Source organism: Taudactylus pleione, unplaced genomic scaffold, assembly GCF_031769625.1.
Source record: "Taudactylus pleione unplaced genomic scaffold, aTauple2 ptg000517l, whole genome shotgun sequence".
NCBI lineage: Eukaryota > Metazoa > Chordata > Amphibia > Anura > Myobatrachidae > Taudactylus > Taudactylus pleione.
In genome coordinates this window covers 2,860,445-2,880,100 of record NW_028284919.1, presented here as the reverse complement: position 1 = coordinate 2,880,100, position 19,656 = coordinate 2,860,445, and the positions used below count along the sequence as shown (strand labels likewise).

The window sequence follows — 19,656 nt, the reverse complement described above, 5'->3', positions numbered from 1 at the left end:
CTTTTCTTATATTGTCGGAACGATATATATCATATGAATACGATACATCATACGGTGTGTATACAGTTTAAGAGACACCTGCTGCATACTATCTACAGTACTTACATTTTCTGATTCTTTTCATCATATGCCAGAATCTCTGTGACATCCCAATCTCCCGATGTAATAGATTGCAAGTTGTCATTACTGTTGTTAGCCTACGATATAATAAAACAAAAAAGTGTGAAGATAGAATGCTGTCACAGCATCTACTGTATAATAACATAAAATTATGTTATTGTGCACAGTAGTAAAATAAGCATCATCTAAATACGTTATATACTGTACCTAGCAAGGCAAAGACCCTGCAAAGAAGAAAGGAGACCTACAATTGTTTACAGTGAGTTGTGAACAATAGTAAATAAAAGTTTCTCAGGTTTTCTCATCATAGCAGCATTATTTTGGCCCACCCTTCCTTGCAAGGTAGAGCCAATGAACGTACACGTGAAGTGTTAGAAATGCATGCAAGAACTTTCCTTCCTTCCTTTAAACGGGTATGATATATATTACCGCCGGCCGAATGGCTGCCCGACAAAGGAGGAAATCCCGATCGTCCTAAAGGTAAGTATAAACTAATCTAATTCTACCCCCTAACCCTAACCATCCTTTAGGGTGCCTAACCCTAACCTCCCCCCTGTGCCTAACCCTAACCCCCCCTCTAAGTGCCTAAACCTAACCTCCCCTTCCACGCTGCCTAAACCTAAGTCCCCCGGGGGAGGGGTGCCTAACCCTAACCTCCCCCCGGGCGTGCCTAACCCTAACCCTCCCTCCCCCTAGCCTAACCTTAACCTCCTGTGGGGTGCCTAACCCTAAGTCCCCCCCGGGAGCCCTAAACCTAACCCCCCCCCCCCCACGGCTGTCCGCTGTGGTGCCCGGGATCCACTCGATCGGGATGCCGGGCTCCTGACGTCGGTCAAATGACAGGCGTCTAGATTTAGACGCCTGTCATTCAACCCTAGTCGGGATTACAGTGTCTGGAAGCCGGCGGTCGGCATTTAGACCATCGGCTTCCGGACTACATCCCCTTTAAACAGAATTTATAGTTTAGGGATTGGATTCCAGTAACTGTAACTCGCCCTTATATCTGCCTAACGTGAGTTTGTAGATTTTTCCATTAATAGCCACAGCTCATAATTTACAATACTATGGAGTTATACTGTCCCCCCCGCCATAGATAAAATAAAGTTACATTATTATTTAAATCATGTAATTATTTCCCACTTTAAAGTTCATCAAAACTGTTGGTTAAACCCTCCTAAGCAGGAGCGATGGGAACAGCAGAGAGTGTGCAGAAGCCATAGGAAGATGTGCCATATTGCTGGACCTCAGATAAATAGTATTATGGGACTGGGTTGTTTTCTAAGTTCATTTAATTCTCTAGTGTTTGTAGCTGCAGTACATAAAACCGTTATTTTGTGCCACACTTGAATGCAAAGTAGAGCCAATGAGCATACACGTGTAGTGCTAGAAATGGATGCAAAAACATAGAGAATGAAACATTATTTAAACCATTTATTTATCTCCCACCACAAAACTGCTTAAAAGTGGTTAAAACCCTAAACTTGTAATTTAACTTATGTACAACCTGTCAAAAAAAAGTGACATATCCCAGATCCAGGCCTCTGCAGCAGCGCGGAGCTGTCGTTAGATTGTCATAATCAGATATCATAGTCACAAATCTTGAGTCATAGGGAAACATGCCAGATTGCTGGACCCCAGATATGTAACCTAACGCGACTAGTTTATATTTATGGAGTTTTTGTGGTTGCAATACAAGGTACATAGCTACACATAAAAAGGTCACTGTATAGTAAATAACTGCTCTGTGACGGGTTTCTGCTGGTATTTCAGAAAGTAGAAACACAGAAAAAGTAAAATCACTTTGCCATCAGCACCGACATAAACACACATTGGGCCTGATTCAGAGCCGCTCGTAAGCGGCCGCTCGTTCGCTCCGAGCGATGTTTGCCCAACTGCGCATGCGTACGGATCGTTATACGCATGCGCGAACCAGTCAGTGCGGCCGAAATTCGTTTGTTCGCTAAACAGCGAATGCCTGCTATTTTGAGTGACAGAAGTAGGCGTATGTGGTTGGTAACAGGGGAAGGTGCTTGAAAACGGGGAGTGGAGATCCGAATGCAGGCGTGCTTAAAGGTCAAAACGGGCGTTTTAAGGGTGTGCATAATTAATACAGGAGCGTCATTGACCACGTCACTGGGTTATTTTATAGCCAGAACTGCTCGCAAGATTGTGGTAGCAAAAACCAACCACAAGAATAGCGAGCAGTTCATACGCTGGTCGATGTACTCGATTATTCTAATAAATAGCGGACATGACATAGGATGCGAGCGGCCAGGGGGCATATTTTTCCAAAAAACGACCACAAGTTTTGTTCGCTCGTTCAGACCTAGAGGCGTGAACAGACCGCAAAGAGCGAATGGTTCATTTGAATAGCCACCCCTATTTTCTGGACGAGCGAGCGCTAATTGCGTCCGGCTCTGAATCAGGCCCATAGACCACATTCAGCAAGATATGCCCAGATCCTCCTGCCAATGCCAACGTTTGCAGCCCTTCGCACCTGTGATGAAGAAACAGCAATATGATGAAACTTCCCACGACCTAACTGTGGAATTGCTCTCACAAAGAAGAACTTTCTGCCATCCTTTGAGAAGATCGGCTGCTCGTTCTGGAATACAGACCAGACAGACGAGTTAGCATTCATGAAACCAAAATCAATAGTCTTAATGGTTGAGCTAAGCACTTGAAGCCGGAGGAGAATGAAAAACAATTGTACATTGCTAAGTGTTATTACCAATATGGCATTCTCATTTCTTGCAGCATAATAAGCAGAAAGGTATTTTTTAATTTGATATTGTTGAAGCATAGGAGCTTGATTAGTGGACATTATTTTATAAGTGTTTTTTTTTTAATCCTAAAATACAACAGTAACATAATAGAAGAAAAAGACATCTGGTTAAAATGAGGAAAATCAAAGCTTATACAGACAATACTTTTATAACTATACTAAGTAAAATATTAATTAAACTATAGTAGGTGACATCTAATATCTTTATCACAGAGACTATAGTCAGGGTGTCAGTGATGCTGACAATGATGGATGCTACAAGAACATCTGATTTTTGCAGCTAGTAAAGCAGCACTAATTTTAAAGGCAATACCAGTTTAATTTTGCCTTTAAAATGACTGGGAAGGATCGCAGAAGTTCCTGCAGCAGCTGCAGATCGCACCCTATTACATAAGCCCCATAGAGTTAACTGCAAGACATAGCCATGTCTCATACTTATTGTATTTTGTTACTGTTTCGATTGCAGTTGGCTTTTTTATGTTTATTTTTAAAACATTTTCTACTAGAGTTATTACATCAATATGTCTCGTGTTATGTGGGGCATACACACTAGACGATAAAAGTGAACGATAATAATATAGTTCAACGATATATTGTTCATAACGTCCAGTGTGTATGCACCAAACAACCAACGATGTGTGCTCCTGTGGGTCGTTAACATTTTTTGCTGTCATGCAAACATACAGACCAATCTGATGATATCGTCAGAAAGTGCCTGTTCAGGGATGTGGCCGGATAACGTCACTGAACGATATTATTATTATTATTATTAGTAGTATTAACAGTTGCTTATATAGCGCAGCATATTCCGTTGCGCTTTACAATTGGAAACATTTATAGAACAAAACAGGGTAATAACAGACAGACATAGAGGTAAGAGGGCCCTGCTTGCAAGCTTACAACCTATAGGGAAATAGGCATTGATAGATATTGTTAATGATATCGTTCAGTGTGTACACCCAATATCTTTCACCAATACAACTCATACAGCACATCGTCCAGTGTGTATGAACCTTAATAAACAGTTCTGGTTGGCTACAACTTTCTCATTAACTTCTGTGTTGTGTACATTCTGGACAGGATGCATCAATGCACATTTTGCAGTCAAACCTTCGAAAATAATGTTTTTGGAGGTGTGGCCGCTTACCGTACATGCACCAAGCTCCAGAATGCCAAACAGTCCAGGGCTTCTTTAGATGGCATTCCCCAATAGAAGCCTATGGACTTCTATTCGCACTTCCCCCTGAGATGGATCCAATCGGATCCCTCCCAGCACAGTCCGCGGCTTGTGCAACACACGACACATGCACAGAAGGATTCCCGGGTCCTAAACCTTAACCTTTTACCGGGAGAGCTGTCCTTTGTGATTTTCTTCAAGCATACAACATTAGTAAACACCGTTATGCTTGCGATGAGTGGCGGGATGCATCACATTCAAAATACAATGTGTCATGCATCCCGCCGTCTGGTTTGCTCTAGGACCCTCTAACCTTATGATTCCGTATGTGCAATGGTTGGCTACAGGTAACTCTAGCTCTGTGGATATTACAGTGCGCTGATTACCTACAGGCTGCTCTAGCCCTGCCCTCTTCAAAACGCTTATATACAGGCAGCACTGAGAAAAAGGCAAACACAGTAGGTGCCCTCACCCCAGTGAAATAAGTCTAAATATGGATCTTTCCGAAAACATTTATTATTGTAATAAGATAGGACAATACAAAACAACTATGTTAAAAGCCAGACTTTTCCATCTAAATTAAGTTGTGATTTATATTTTATGTAAAATGAGTCCTGCCTTTCAGTTTTTAAAGAAAGAAGCTATGGGAAAAGATGAAACTCATTATGTGCAGATTAGCTTTCATTGGATTAATGTAATGTAATGTAATTTGAAGAAGGAGAGGCAATAGTTCCCTGTATCATTTCAGTACACCAGATTAATCCATAATGACTTCACATGAAAGACACTAATTGAAACTATAACTTTCTATTGTAGATTTGTAACATCCTTGATATAGTGTAAAGTGTCAGTGCTGGTATTAGAGCTGGGCAAAGCTCCAAGTTGTTTCAACTGTACTTTGTAATTTGAGAAGCTTTGTCTATCAATCACGAGTAGTTCAACTGGCATCTAATTGCAGCTTGTTTTTGCCATGGGCTGCTGTGTTTTTAATCCCCCCACCCCTGCAAAGAGGCATTAAGAAAATCTATAATGACATACTGTAAGTATTTACAGGAGTAGGATATTTTATCCTGAAACCCATTGTCCAGAAAGTAAATCGTAATTATTTTTTTTACGCTGCAATTTAGACGTGATACAAGACAAGCCCCCTTACATGTATGGACATTTTAAATCCCCCTTCATTGCCAAGTTTAAACTTACTCCTGGTAACAATTTAAAGGAAATATATATTTTCTTTAGAATTATTGAGAGGGCCAACGTATCAAACAGTTTGCTATAGAAAATGATCCAGAAACTGCAGTTTCTGGATAATTTTATGTATTGCTCCTACTGTATGTACTAATAGCACAATGCAGAAGATTTCACAGAAATCTCTGGCAAACTGCTAATTACTAATTAGCATGGCAGATCGCAGTCCCCATTATTATCAATGGGGACTACGATCTGACCCCAATGTACTGTACTAAGCTCCAAAAAGCAAAGTTTTTCAGAGTTTAGCCCAGATAGTTTATACTATCTTCAGATGGTGTAAACTGCTCTAAGCCTATGGAGGCTACAGGGGCAGGAGAGAGATCTTTCGATCTCTCTCTCGCAGCCCCTGGCTGGCTCTGGAAGCTGACACTGTGTCGGCTTCCCCCGGAGAAGTCTTCCACTTCTGTGAAAGACTTCTACAATTTGCAGAGGATATAACTCCCAGGGACAACGGTTACCGCAATTGCTGCCCTTGCAAATTCCTCTTTGTATGTAGTGGGGATATTGTTGTTAAAAATTAAAATATCCCCTGCGAGATGGATACATAATAATAGCGGCAGTACCGCGATTATTAATACATAGACCTAAGAGTGGGTACACACTAGAGCGAGATCAGCACAATATGTAGTTTTGAGGCACATTGGAATGATATATGGTGCGGATCACGCAGTGTGTACGCACAATTGTGTATCCCGCACAACGACATCTGGGTGGTTCCATATGACGTGCTGCACATCAGATGGAATGACCTGGATGTCATCACCATGCAGGTGCGTGGAGTGGGGGATCTATATATCGGGCGGTCGTACACCACATCGTGTAGTGTGTACGTCTGACCGGCGACCACTATATTGTTAGACTGATTGGCGGGTTAGCTAAAATACACATCGTTCTAATGTGTATTCACTCTAAATTGGAAAGCAAAAACATTTGTCACTAAATCTATATTTCTCTTGGATTGACATGGGATACGTTGAAAATGCCAGCGAACGGGATACCAGGCGTCGATATACTGACGCCGAAATGCCGATGCCCATCATAATCAGGGCCCTAGAGAGCCCGGCCGTGCCCAGGTAAAGGAGGGGGCGTGGCCTAATCATGGGAGGCATGGCCATGCCCCCTTGCAGCGTGCTGTAAGCCCCTCAGCACGGGCTAAGCAGGGGGGAGCGATCACACTGATCAATGTGATCGCTCCCCCCCACAGCCATAGGAGACTGCTCCGGCTGCTGCAGCAGCCGCGAGTAGTCTCGCACTGCAGACCAGCACAAGCTGTGTGCTGAGCTACTGTGAGGGAGGAAGGGGGGGCGATGCTGGGCCCCTCTAGCAAGCCCGGGTAAACTGTACCCACTCCTCCTCCCTCTCGGCGCCCATGGTCATAATGCCGATGCCGCTATCATCATTGGAATTCCAGCGTCGGTATTTCATCCCCTGGGAATCCATCCGCTGGCAAATCATACCCAACCTGCTGGGATACATTGAAAATGCCGGTGCACGGGATCCCAGATGGTGTAAAGTTATGGGGGGGTACTTGACGGCCCCTGACGAGATACTTCGCCATCAGGATTCCAGCGTCCGTATTTCATTCACCGGAAATCTATCAGTCGGCAAATCATACCCAACCCGTTTGACATACCAGCTGCAGTTACACAGAGCTAAGAATGCTGTGCAGATATGGATGTGCGCAATCCCCCTTTAAAAGTGTCCATGATTTTTTGGAGTCCCAGACCTGCTGCATCACTCTGAAGTGTGGTAGCTATTGCTATCAGCTGTCTAAAAATATTTTGCTTTAGTTGTCCTATCAATATCATACTAGTAGAATACATGAAATGGAATTGTGTGCAATGAAAATAAATAAAGTACTTTGTCTTACCTGCCTGTGTAACCATGCCTCACTTTCATCTTCATGTTTCTGAAAAACAAAAAGCAAATAATTTGGATACCAGTACTAAAACATTGGGAGGAAGTTGTGATTAACGGTCAATGGCCCTCATTCAGAGCCGCACGCTATTTGCGGTCGTTCGTTTAAAATCAAGGGGTGGCTATTTAAATGATCCGTACGCACATTGCAGTGTGTTCACACCTCTAAGTATGAACGAACGATCAAAACATACGCTCGTTTATTTGTTAAAAACGCCCCCTGGCCGCACGCATCCTACGTCATGTCCGCTATTTATTAGATTAATCGAGTACATCGACCAGCGTATGAACTGCTCGCTATTCTTGTGGTTGGTGTTTGCTACCACAAATTTGCGTGCAGTTCTGGCTATAAAATAACCCAGTGACGTGGTCAATGACGCTGCTGTTTTAAATATACACACCCATAAAACGCCCGTTTTGACCTTTAAGCACGCCTGCGTTCGGATCTCCACTCCCCATTTTCAAGCACCTTCCCCTGTTACCACCCACATACGCCTCATTCTGTCACTCAAAATAGCAGGCACTCGCTATATAGCATACAAAGGATTTTCGGCCGCACTGACTGGTTCGCGCATGCGTACTAAAAAGCGTACGCATGCGCAGATGTGCAAACATCGCTCGGAACGAGCGTACTGCCGCTAACGAGCGGCTCTGAATGAGGGCCAATATTTGTAGTAATACTGCATACCTCCCAACCTTTACACCACCTTTTCAAATTGGGAAGGGTTACATCATGCACATCAGGAGGGGTGTTGTAATGTCATTCTGGGAGAGACCACAACTTTATCCTAAAAAGACCCTTTCAATGCTACAAGCATCAGTTACGCATAATACCTATTAGTAGAAAATATTTACAATCGGTCCTGGTTTGCAGGACAGTGAGACAGTGAGACAGTCCCACGCAAATCGTGACTGCTACAATGTGAGCTGGCTGATTCGCCAAAAGAAATATCTCCAATTTGACTTCTGTATGTAACTAGCATTAAGTCTCCATAACATTACATAGTGTCATGAGGCTTGGATCTCTCATGTAAAATAATGTAGGGTAAAGAATTAATCACAATGAGGATATGCTCTCTTCTCTTTATCATCATTTATTTATATAATGGCACTTGACCATCGCGACCATCATCCTGCCCTCTCGCATTAGCTGTGGGTGGTCACCCACAGCTATACGAGCAGCCAAGAGGCCGCTCCAAAGAAAAAAAAGCGACCGGGTCTGAATCAGGCCCTATATTCATAGGAGCACTCTGTTGTATTTACTGTAGCTCTCAGGAAAGATAGCCTGATGGTTTTGAGCCTATTCTGGCTTCTGGCCTTTTTCTTGCCTATTTTGATGATGCAGAAATAAAGAATTATCTGTACTTTCACCAGCGGACCATAACGCTTCCTTTCCTAGGAGCTGAGATGCCTAAAGGGATTCTTCTGAGATGCACAAGTGGCTGCTCTCAGGACACTGTTACATTCTGGTGGGTGTCTAGAGTTTGCATTTGTGGTGTCTGGGAGCCCAAGCAGCAACAGTAATGATAAATCAACAAATCCATTCAGTATCGCAGCTGCCGTTTATATGAATTTATATTATTGGGGACGGAATTCTCAGAACAGTTTTAGGGCTATTTTCTATTTACAATTTAATAAAGTTCATTGATTTAAAAAATTATGTTTAATTTATACTTGACTTTATAGTTGTTATACATATATTAGAGACAGGCATGTGAGTAAATCAAGACAGTTATCTGTAAAATGAACAACTAATTGCTATCAACAATCATTCTTGTCATATTCAACAGGAAAAAAACATCATAACACCGGGATTCATTCGGCATCCCAGCGGTCCGGATGCCGATGCTTACATTAACGGTGCCGGAATTCTGACGGTCAGAATCACGGTTATTTTCTGCTTTACTTTATGCTTTTATGTCCATTGTGAAAAATCCACCCACCATGTTAAAGACTGATATTTTTATTCTTATACGTGTAACTGATATTTATAATAAATGACTACTACCTTAGGGAGGAATTCAATTCACAGCGATGATGAATAGCCCACTGGAGGGAGCTCCCGAAGCTATTCAATTCAATGCGATGTTTGGTCGGGCTAAAGGATTTCTTCTCACACTCCCATGAGGATGCAAGGAGAAATCCGACAAAAGTGCCGGGCGCGCGGCTGATTGCCGTCTTAGTGCGGCGCTAACAGCCTCACGGCCGGCACTTTTGTCGGAGAATGCCGGTTCTCGTGACTAAACACCCAGGTGAAGTCTCGAGAACTGTCATTCTCCGACTTATTACACTTGTTACACAGTAGTCCATTGTAAGGAACCTTTTTTTAAGAAGAGGTTGCAGGAGAAACTATAGGGGCAGTGTAGGGAGATTTAATAACGTTTATACAAGTGACAGAAATACGGTGGTTTCGTAATGGAAATAAGCCTGAAATAAGAGTGAATGATACATCTGCAAAAACAACTATTATCATAACTAGTCCTGTCACGCTTCTGATGCAGTTTGAGATTATTTAAGCATCTCAGCTGTAATGAGGTTTTCTGCATGAAATAATGACTTTCTGAATGGTCACTTACAGTAGGATGAATCTCATTAAAGGATATGTACATTTTCAAACAAGTGGCTTTTCTATTATGACATATTAGGCTCAAACATACATATTAGAAGAGCATCCAACAGGGCACCTAGTATGTACAGTATTTATTATCATTTATTTATATATTGCCACCATATGGCATAGCAAGTTTCAGAGAATATTTAATGATTCACATTTGGCCCTGACTTATCATAGCTTACATTCTATGGGCCTCATTCATTAGGGATCACTATTGCGATGATCGCAGTTTTGTAATCACACGCTGGTTTGCTGCGATAACATGCTAATAATTGCTATCGCAATGCCGTCGCACTGCCAGCATAGACACGCCCACTGCCTCCCACTACCTCTATCTCACATCCGTAATACCTTGCTGTCTTGCGTATACATCGGTAACATTGAGTACCATCGGGCCCTCACGCAGAATTACAGCAGCCCTGACCTTACTTAGAAATTGCTAACCTCGATGCACGCAGTAGCTCTCAAGCTGCGTATGCCGTCACACTGACTAATTTATGCACGCCCATTTAACGGCGTTCAAATGGACAGGGACGTCTGCGTTTCTCCTACCACGTCTCCGTCACCATTCCCAAATGTTGACCTGACGCCACTCACTCTGCAATGGCTTTCTTTCTGCATGAGTGATAGCAGAGCGCATGCGCAGTACACACCATCGACCAATCTGCAAACGCGGTTGCAATTGTGATCCATGATGAATCAGGCCCTATGTTCCCTATCACAAAAACTCACACACAATTTAGAGCCGTATTCAATTTGAGCCAAGCCGCATTAAGTTAACGCGGCCCGGACTTAACACCGACTTCGCCTGTTTTGTAGGCGTTAAAGTATCGCGCGCGTGCACGCTTTACCCCGTATTCAATTTGAAAGTACGCGCAAACGGCCCCCGGCGATACTGTAACAAGTGGAAAGTACTGTCATTTTTGTGGAAATTAGCCTGTCACCCCCCAAATGATGCTCTGACATGGTGGTTCACTATGGTACCCCCCGATTTGGCTTGCTGAAGGTATTTGGTGTCTTTAAATGGGCTCAATAGCTGCTAAATAGCGTTTTTCTATACCTGATGCAGAATAGTATTTAGGAGTATTTTTTCCAGAAAATAACTTATTAAATTTGGGGTACTTGAAAATGGGGGTCAGCAAATTTAAAGTTGAAAAAGTTAAGTTGAAAAAATCATGAAAAATCCACCTGCTCCAAACACCTGCAATAAAAAAACACTTGGGGCATATTTGGGGACCCCCCCAGAGTCAAGTTCGCTAGTTTTTAACTTTGAATCCCAACATTTTTTTTTGGCCCCTTTTTCAAAGTAAATTTTTGGGGTGTCCTTAAGTTTTTTTTTTTTTTTTACACAGATTACCTTTGGGGGACTGTCTGAAGGCTTCACGGGGGTTCCCGAAATGTTGCTCCCCAAAACCCCAATTCTGCACTTTTTTCCGCCTGCCATTCATAGGTGATACTTTACCGCCTAGTACATTGATATTGACTTTCCGCCTAGGCGGAAAGTCTTTCAAATTGAATACGGAGTAAAACCAAAACAGGCGATAATGACGTCATTGGCGGTAACGTAACGCGGATCCGGACTTAACGCTTCAAATTGAATACGGGCCTTAGTGAGCAGCCAATGACCCTACCAGTATGTTACATGCCTGTGGGAGATAACCAGAGCACCTGGAGGATACCCAGACAAACACAAGGAGAACATACAAATTCCACACAAATAGATCTCTGGACCAGATTGATCTCATGACCCCAGTACTGTGAGGCAGCAATGCTCACCACTGTGCCAACATACTACTCATGTGCCTTAGTTTTGGTATAACAATGAATGGCATACTGGGCCTGGTTCAGAGCTGGAAGCATTGGCGACTATGGTCGGGGGGTTGTTTGCAATCGCGCATGCGTATGAGCCACACTGCGCCAGGATCGCATTGCAACTATGGAAACACAGAGGAATCCATCACAGAGTGAGTGGCAGGCTGTCAGCATTTGGTGGTGGTGACAGGGGGGTGTTTGAAAAATGCAGGCGTGTCTGTCCGTCTGAACGCTGTTTCATAGGCGTGCATAAATTAGCCCATGCCATCTTCTACGCAGCTCTGTGGGCCTGGAGAGCTCCCACGGCTGCGGCAGGTCAGACCTGCTGCAAGTTGAAGATGGCTGCTCGATGTCCATCTATGTTACCTATATTTATGAATGTAAGCGATGTCGTACACTAAACAGAAGGTAGCAGTGGGCATCGTTAAGCTTGGATAAGCTTTCCAACCGTTAGCATATTTTCGCAGCTTCGATGCGAATGAAATCGCATTAGCGTCCATCTCTGAATCAGGCCCACTGTTGTTTAGTTTGGTTGTTCTAAGTAGCAGATGCTTCTGGCTTGGAACTGCCCTTCCCACATTCCAATTTGTAAAGTATAATAGAACGTTGCTTATAAACACCACAATGTGTTGTCTTAATACAGGGATTCCAGTTAAAGACCTTTAAGAAACCATAATTGCTCAAATCCTTTGAACACAATAGCAACAAAAAGAATGGTAACTTAACGGCTGAAAATAACTTGTTGGTTGGAAAGTGAATACTAAGTAAAAACATGGTATGCATTCACACTTACATTTGACAAGATAGAGGGGCCTATTCATTAAACATTAAAATTCTCTGGAGATAATTAGCTTTAGAACTCGCATTGGAGTTCTAGCTAATTATAGGTGGAATTCATCATTCCACCTCTCCATAAGTATCTATTCCGAAAAGCTGTCATTTTTGCGATGACAGCTTTTCGGGAAATAGATACTTTTCCCTGCCTACACTACCTTATCGCATCTGGAAACAGTGCTGCGCATGCGCTGTTACATCTGTAAAACCAGCGCATGCGCAGCACTGCCTACAGATGCGTTAAGTTTGTGTACCCCCCCGACCTTCTCCCCCCTCCGCTCACCTCCCCCCCCCCCGACTTACCTGTCCGCGCAGCAGCCTCCGGCTCCGTCCTGCTAGTCTGTCATGTGGTTTCCCAGCAGACCACATGACAGATTAGAAAAAAAAAAAAAAAGTTTTTTTTTTTTCTAAACTTTCTTGTGCTCTACTAATGTATGGGGAGTGTGGAAAATAACGCAGGGGAACTTAGCAAGGAGATATCTGTGATATCTCCTGTGCTAAGTGGCTACATGAATACCAAAATAACGTTATTTAAGGAAAATGTCCTTAAAAACGTTATTTTAGTGTTGATGAATAGGCCCATCTGCACATATTCAATTGGCACGTAATGCTACAGTGCAGCACCCGGCTCCTGTCACTGAAGAGGAGTCGGCACTTTGGTCTCACCCCTCGGTGTACCCCAAATCCCCCTTGTGACGCCACTGCAGCGAACTACTACTGAGATTTATAAAAGTGTATGCAAAAGGTATCCCTCGGATCACAGTAATAAACAAACACGTTTCTAGGCAGATATTACTTTTATGGCAGATATTAAGGATGAATTATTCTTCAAATTCACTCTCTTACTCACTGCTGTGAATTACTGATGCTATTTCTATGAATAATAATCTCTACTGCTAAGATACAACCAGAATGCATTATAATGTTGTCATTTTAATGTACAGTCTATTATAGTGAAAATGTATCCCTGCGACTGGCTGCGTGGCTACACAGTGATATTTATATATATAGGCAATATCTGAGAGTTGTCTGTCATGGCCTTGGTGTTACTGACTTCTCTTCTGAAGCATTTGACTATAATGTGTACATGGCTTGGGGAACAGCTGTGTGTAAAACAAATTATAGTTTAAATAGCACTTTGCTGTGGTTGCTTAGGCAGAAGGAGGTGCAGGAAGTGCATAGCCACTGTGGGAATATGCAAGAGATACCATGTGACGCAATTCGCTATAACTCTGTCACACTGGGCCTGATTCAGAGATGTAAGAGAACCCGATGGTTTATGTACATCTCCGATGGTGGAGCACATGTGCAGTACGAGTCCTGCCTGACCGCACCAGTGCTCCCAAGCTACACCATGATTGACATTCTGTGGTTGTTTGGGAGGGGGTGGCTTCAGCCAGTGTTCCTGGAAACACGCGGATGTCATCCCTGTTTCCTGGGAAAATCGAGGCCAGAATCTGCATTGAAGGATGCAGATTTCTTGGCCTCGCAAGCGGGCAGTAGGCGGCCAGTCTGAGTAAGCTACAGCTTACTCAAATGGCCGATGCTGCAACCATCAGGACCAATGGTCGCAATGTTGATCTGATGCTGACAGGAGGCGTCTTTTTCCCTCAGACGCCTCCTGTAGATAGTTATAGTTTAGCACTAGGAGGACAATCCCATCCATATAATCTTGTTTTTTTTTCCCCCTTTATTTGGATCGTTACAATTGCGAATTTTATATTGCCTTTAGAATTTTTAAATGCTTCAACTTTTTTCTGCTTTTGTGTTTTTTATTGTTTATTATAATAAGTTGCTCTGACAAAAATTAATAATGTCCCCTGCCCCTAATTTGAATTTAGAAGAATAATTATTATTTCAAATAACAATTTCATTTTGGATAGTACCTACATTCCATAGCGCTTTCAGCTTCCACATCAGCGTTCTGGGATCTCATCCATCACTCATATAACACGTCTCCAAATTATGTTATTAGCATTTTATTTTATTTTGTGATACAGTAGCTCTATATCCTCATAAGAGAAACCCACATACGTTACCTTTGTGCACACTCCAGTTATGGCATCGCATAGCGTCAGGATGGAGATGTTCTGTGCCCTGTTTAACCAATTGACTGCCACTTTGGTATTGGTTGCCCATTTCACCATAGTTATATAGTATTCTCTGCAACAAGAAGAAATATTTTTAAAATAAGCAGTTATACATCTTTTTTTTCAACTATTGTTCCAGGCGTCAAGTAATTGCATAGTCATTATACGCTTGCATTGACATGGAATCTCTTGTATAGTATTAGTGAACTCACTTTGCAAAAACATCATGTAGTAACATCAATACAGGAGAATGTTAGCTGATCTCCAAACTGTACAGATGAAAAGGTCACTCATATTATTTATAGTTTATAAGGAAGCAGATTACACCTAAAAACACACCAAGATATCTATATATTGGCGCATCAGTGGGGTTTATAGTTTTCCTTCAGTGCTGTCTGGGTGTAAGAAATTTTGGAGTTGGAGGTTCCACCTGTAGCCAATAAGAGCAATAGGGGTATATTTACTAAAGTGTAGATTCTAGCTATTATCTTCTATAAGGTGCTAGATAAATATTAAGTAGAATATGCTTGGTTGCTATGGGCAACATCTGCACTTCTAAAAACCCGCACTTTCGTAAATATACCCCTTAGAATGTGTTCATAGACTTACAGAACAACCAATTAGATCATCAGAATACCCACAACATAACGACAGTAGAAATAACAGCAACTGTCTATTTTTAAGAGATACTTTCTTATACTCTATACAATCTGTACATTGCGCTCTATTGCCTACTTGTATCAGTGGCACTAAAAAAAACACAACTTTGTTATGTCAGCAAAACTGACTTTTATTTGCATTGCATCAGGTCTGTGTTCCTCAAAATATTGGGTTAATCTACACATCTAGGAGCTATAATGATTGCACTTTTGGAGAACATCCAAAAAAAGCTTCCACTAGTTTTGTTTCTGGAAGACTGATAAATAACAGTAGTACTTACAAGGAACACTGATTAGCTTTATTTAATAAGCTTGTACTCTGAGTCAGTACTGATTGATCATTCAGGACTGGGTGTACAACTAAAGTGCAAGATTGAGCCAGATAATCCAACACAAACTGACATTTCTGATTACAAGATGAATGTTCTGCACTTGTAAATGGAAAAGACTGGTCCACTTATGATGAATACTGCAGGGTTTATGTATCAAACATAATTCAATGTCTGGGTTGATATATTGTGCTATTATTTTGTGCATTGTTGAGTAGAAATTGTAATATACACATTTAGTTGATCATTTAGGGTATGATAATAGCAAACTCTGATTAATCGACTACAACATAAATCAATATGTATAGATGTTTATCATGAGTTCTAGTTGTATATTGTGTGACTGGGCCAGGAATTTCACTGCTGTTTATGTGACCAGCACATGCTGTATTGCAGGTCTGGTCAACCTGTAGTTTTCCAACTGTTGTGAAACCACAAGTCCCAGTATGCTTTACCAGCTGATCTATGATCTGTGTGCTGGGACTTGTAGTTTCATAACAGCTGGAGAGCCGCAGGTTGGCCAGGGCTGATGCATTTCATAGAGAGCAATTTTACATGCAATTTACTCATATGTAGGACAGTACATCTGTTATATTTCTGTATTCTCTGTGGTGCTTTACAATCAGCGAATGTTTACTCATTTACTAATTCCTTTCCCAGTGAAACTTACAATTTACTATCTAATTCCCTACCACAGGTATACACATGCAATGTAACAGTATCAGTGGGAGGAAACCAGAGCAGTAGGAGGAAATCCACACAAATACATGGAACATGCACAAACTGCAGGCAGATAGTGCTGTTGTCAGCTACTGTACATTGGATGCTGGTGTGGCAGCTTCTTAGCACCGCTCTATGGAGTCTATTTACTAAGCAGTGTTAGGAGACAGAGTGAAAAGTGATAAGAAAGTGATAAGGTGCCAGCCAATCAGCTCCCAACTGTCATTTTTCAAACACAGCCTGTGAGATGACAGTTGGGAGCTGATTGGCTGGCTCCTTATCACTTTCTTATCACTTTTCACTCTGTCTCCTAACACTGCTTAGTAAATAGACCCCTATAGCTTGGTATAAAGCAGGACTGTAAGCAGTGGTGTAGCCAAGGCAGGTGCAGGGTGCAGTGACAGGTATGCAGTCGGGAAGCCGGCGGACGTAATCCCGGCGGCCGGCTTCCCTACTGCTTTATCCCAGCGAGGGTTAAATGACAGGCGTCTAAATCTTGATGCCTGTCATTTTACCGACGCCGGGAGACCGGCGCCCGGCATCCCAATCAAAGTGATGCCGAGCTCTGGTGCAGACAGCCGCGGGGGGGGGAGGGTTAGGTTTAGGGCTCCCGGGAGGATTTAGGGTTAGGCACCCCCCCGAGAGGTGAGGGTTAGGCTAGGGGAAGGGAGGGTTAGGGTTAGGCACCCCCGGGGGAGACTTAGGGTTAGGCACCGCCCCGGGGACTTAGGTTTAGGCGGCGGGGAATGGGGGGTTAGGTTTAGGCACTTAGAGGGGGGATTAGGGTTAGGCACTGGTGGGAAGGTTAGGATTAGGCACCCCTAAGAAGGGTTAGGGTTAGGGGGGGAGGTTAGGTTAGTAAATACTTACCTGGGGACGATTGGGATTTTTACCCATGTCGGGCAACCGCTGTCGGATTTGTACGGCAGTTCATACATTCATACTGATTCCGCAGTGACATGCGGTGAGGTCAGTGGCTGGGGAGGCACACATGTATAAAAACACAGGGCCTGATTCAGAGCCGCTCGTAAGCGGCCGCTCGTTCGCTCTGAGCGATTTTCGCACAACTGTGCATGCGTATGGGTCGTAATGCGCATGCGCAATCCAGTCATTGCGGTCGGAAATTGTGCGCTCGTAAAACAGCGAGGGGCTGCTAATTTGATTGACAGAATGTACCATTTGTGGGTGGTAACAGAGGAAGGTGCTTGAAAACGGGGGAGTGGAGATCCGAACGCAGGCATGCCTAACGGTCAAAAGGGCGTTTAATGAGTGTGCATAATTAGTAAAGGAGCGTCATCGGCCACGTCACTTGGTTGTCTTTTAGCCTGAACTGCTCGCAGTGATAGCGGTAAGAAAAACCTACCACAAGCACTGCGAGCAGTTCAGATGCCTTTCGATGTTCCCGATTAATCTAATAAATACCGGAGATGACGGAGGGGCTTCTTTACAAAATAGCGAGCACATTTTTCGAACGCTCGCCCAGACATAGAGGCGTCAACACACCGCAAAGAGCGAGCGCTCAATTTAAATATCCGGCCCCTTTTTTAGAACGACCGTCCGCAAATAGCGTCCGACTCTGAATCAGGCCCACAGTCTTTATATCAAAACTCTGGAGCATGACAGGGAGTATGATAGGCTCTGCTTCCCCTGCCTACCCTGACCGCATGTCCCTGGCAGGGTGAAAACGTGGTAAAAGCGGCGCCTATACAGTGTCAGGTGCCTGGATTTCTGCTCCCTGGCAGCACCACCATAACACTGCTCCTCCTTTTCCTGGTGGTGGAGAATATATGCTACCTGAACTATACACCGCAGAACACTTTAAGTGGTGCTGGCTTGCTGGGGATGGTCCAGTCCAAACTCCCCCTCCATTCTCTTCCTCCGCATCTGAGATCTCCTGTCCTGGTGAGGACCAGTGAGTCCACTTATTCTATTTAAGGTTGGGATTAAGATATGCAGCATACATAGGTGAGATCTGGAGGATGAACACTATAGAATATCTGGCCAGGTAGGTATTAGCAGAATAAAGTACTTGTGTCATCAGACCGGGTTACCAGACAGGTGGAGAGATGACTGAAGGCAGTACTTAGCAAAGGGTTTTTGCTTAATCCTGTTGCAGCAATTGTTCAGTCCCACACAAATACTGTAGGTGTATAATATCACAAAATGGAATTTGAGGGAAAGTAGTTGCACTTTCATAAGCGAATCGCAAAATACAATCCAAAATAAATGCGAGATGTTCTGTACAGGGTTTCTAAATAATATTGAAAAATTCATGTATACACCTTCAGAGTTTCAGATATGACATTGCTGCCTTCTAGGCACTCTAAGCCTACGCTTATAAATCTCAGGAATCTCTCCCGGACTCCTGAGAGACCAGGCCAGCCTCCACGATCCCATTCACTTCCTTGGTAAAATGGGTAGTCCAGGGCTTGATGACGTGATTAGCAGTGAATTGCCTCATTGTGACCCCACTTCCTTCTGCAGAGTGCAGCAGATCATGGCATTATACAGCAGGAACAGGGCACAACAGCGCCTTTTGCTGGGCTATTCCCTAGGATTGAAAAAAAGAGGTAAGTGTGCCCCTAGGTAACCTTGTAAGGTAGAAGTGCTTGGTAGTGCTAATGTAATGGAACACCTTCCTCATTTGCTATGGGGCTGTGTTCTACCCCTGAGTGTTATATTTAAAAAGTAAAGTATATTGGATTTCGCTTAAAGTTTCTGCTGTATTTTGATTAAAAGAGTTTCACTTCTACAAGTACAAAATAAAGTCTAAGCTAATCTAGTTAACTTGTCTGGAGCTGTCAGACTTGGTGCTCTCTGAAGATTTCAGTCTGAATTGATTAATTTCACTTTTCCATTTAAAGGAGAGAATGGGGAAAAATGGTGAAACCTTAATGAATATATGTACATTTCAATGGAATGAGACCGCCGCTGACCTGCATTTTACTGTAATGAGTGTGAATGGAAGGAATTAAGTAGACCTGAAGAACTGATTTAGTCATTGAAATGTGCTGCTTATCATAAATTATAATTTTTCAATACTGCAGAAACATTCCCTGGAAGCCAAAGACGTATATAAAATAGACTAAATAAATAACTTCTAAAAGAACATTGGTACATTGTAATATATGTTACAACAGTGCCAGCAGCATAGTTTCACAGATGTATACTAAATGTACTAATTTATTGTTCATTTTGGCACAAAACATATTATTTCCTTTTTGTAGGTAACAATTTTCCCACATAAATAACTACTGTAAATAAGAAAAAATGCAGATTCCGTCTCTTTATGGGACATATTTACTAAGCAGTGGATTTACAAACGCCTCGATTTTTACAGATTTTTCC

At 42.8% G+C, this 19,656-nt stretch overlaps 1 protein-coding gene across 1 annotated transcript in view; it reads right to left on the bottom strand.

Annotated features, from left to right (window-relative positions):
* DPP6 (dipeptidyl peptidase like 6) overlaps positions 1-19,656 on the bottom strand; it is a 587,423-nt gene that overhangs the window by 66,096 nt on the left and 501,671 nt on the right. Inside the window, exons 11-14 of the mRNA XM_088450360.1 lie at positions 14,550-14,673; positions 7,204-7,242; positions 2,618-2,725; positions 106-197 (exon numbers count right to left, since the gene is read on the bottom strand). Coding sequence (XP_088306486.1) covers positions 106-197; positions 2,618-2,725; positions 7,204-7,242; positions 14,550-14,673 — 363 coding nt within the window. The remainder of the gene's footprint in view (positions 1-105; positions 198-2,617; positions 2,726-7,203; positions 7,243-14,549; positions 14,674-19,656) is intronic.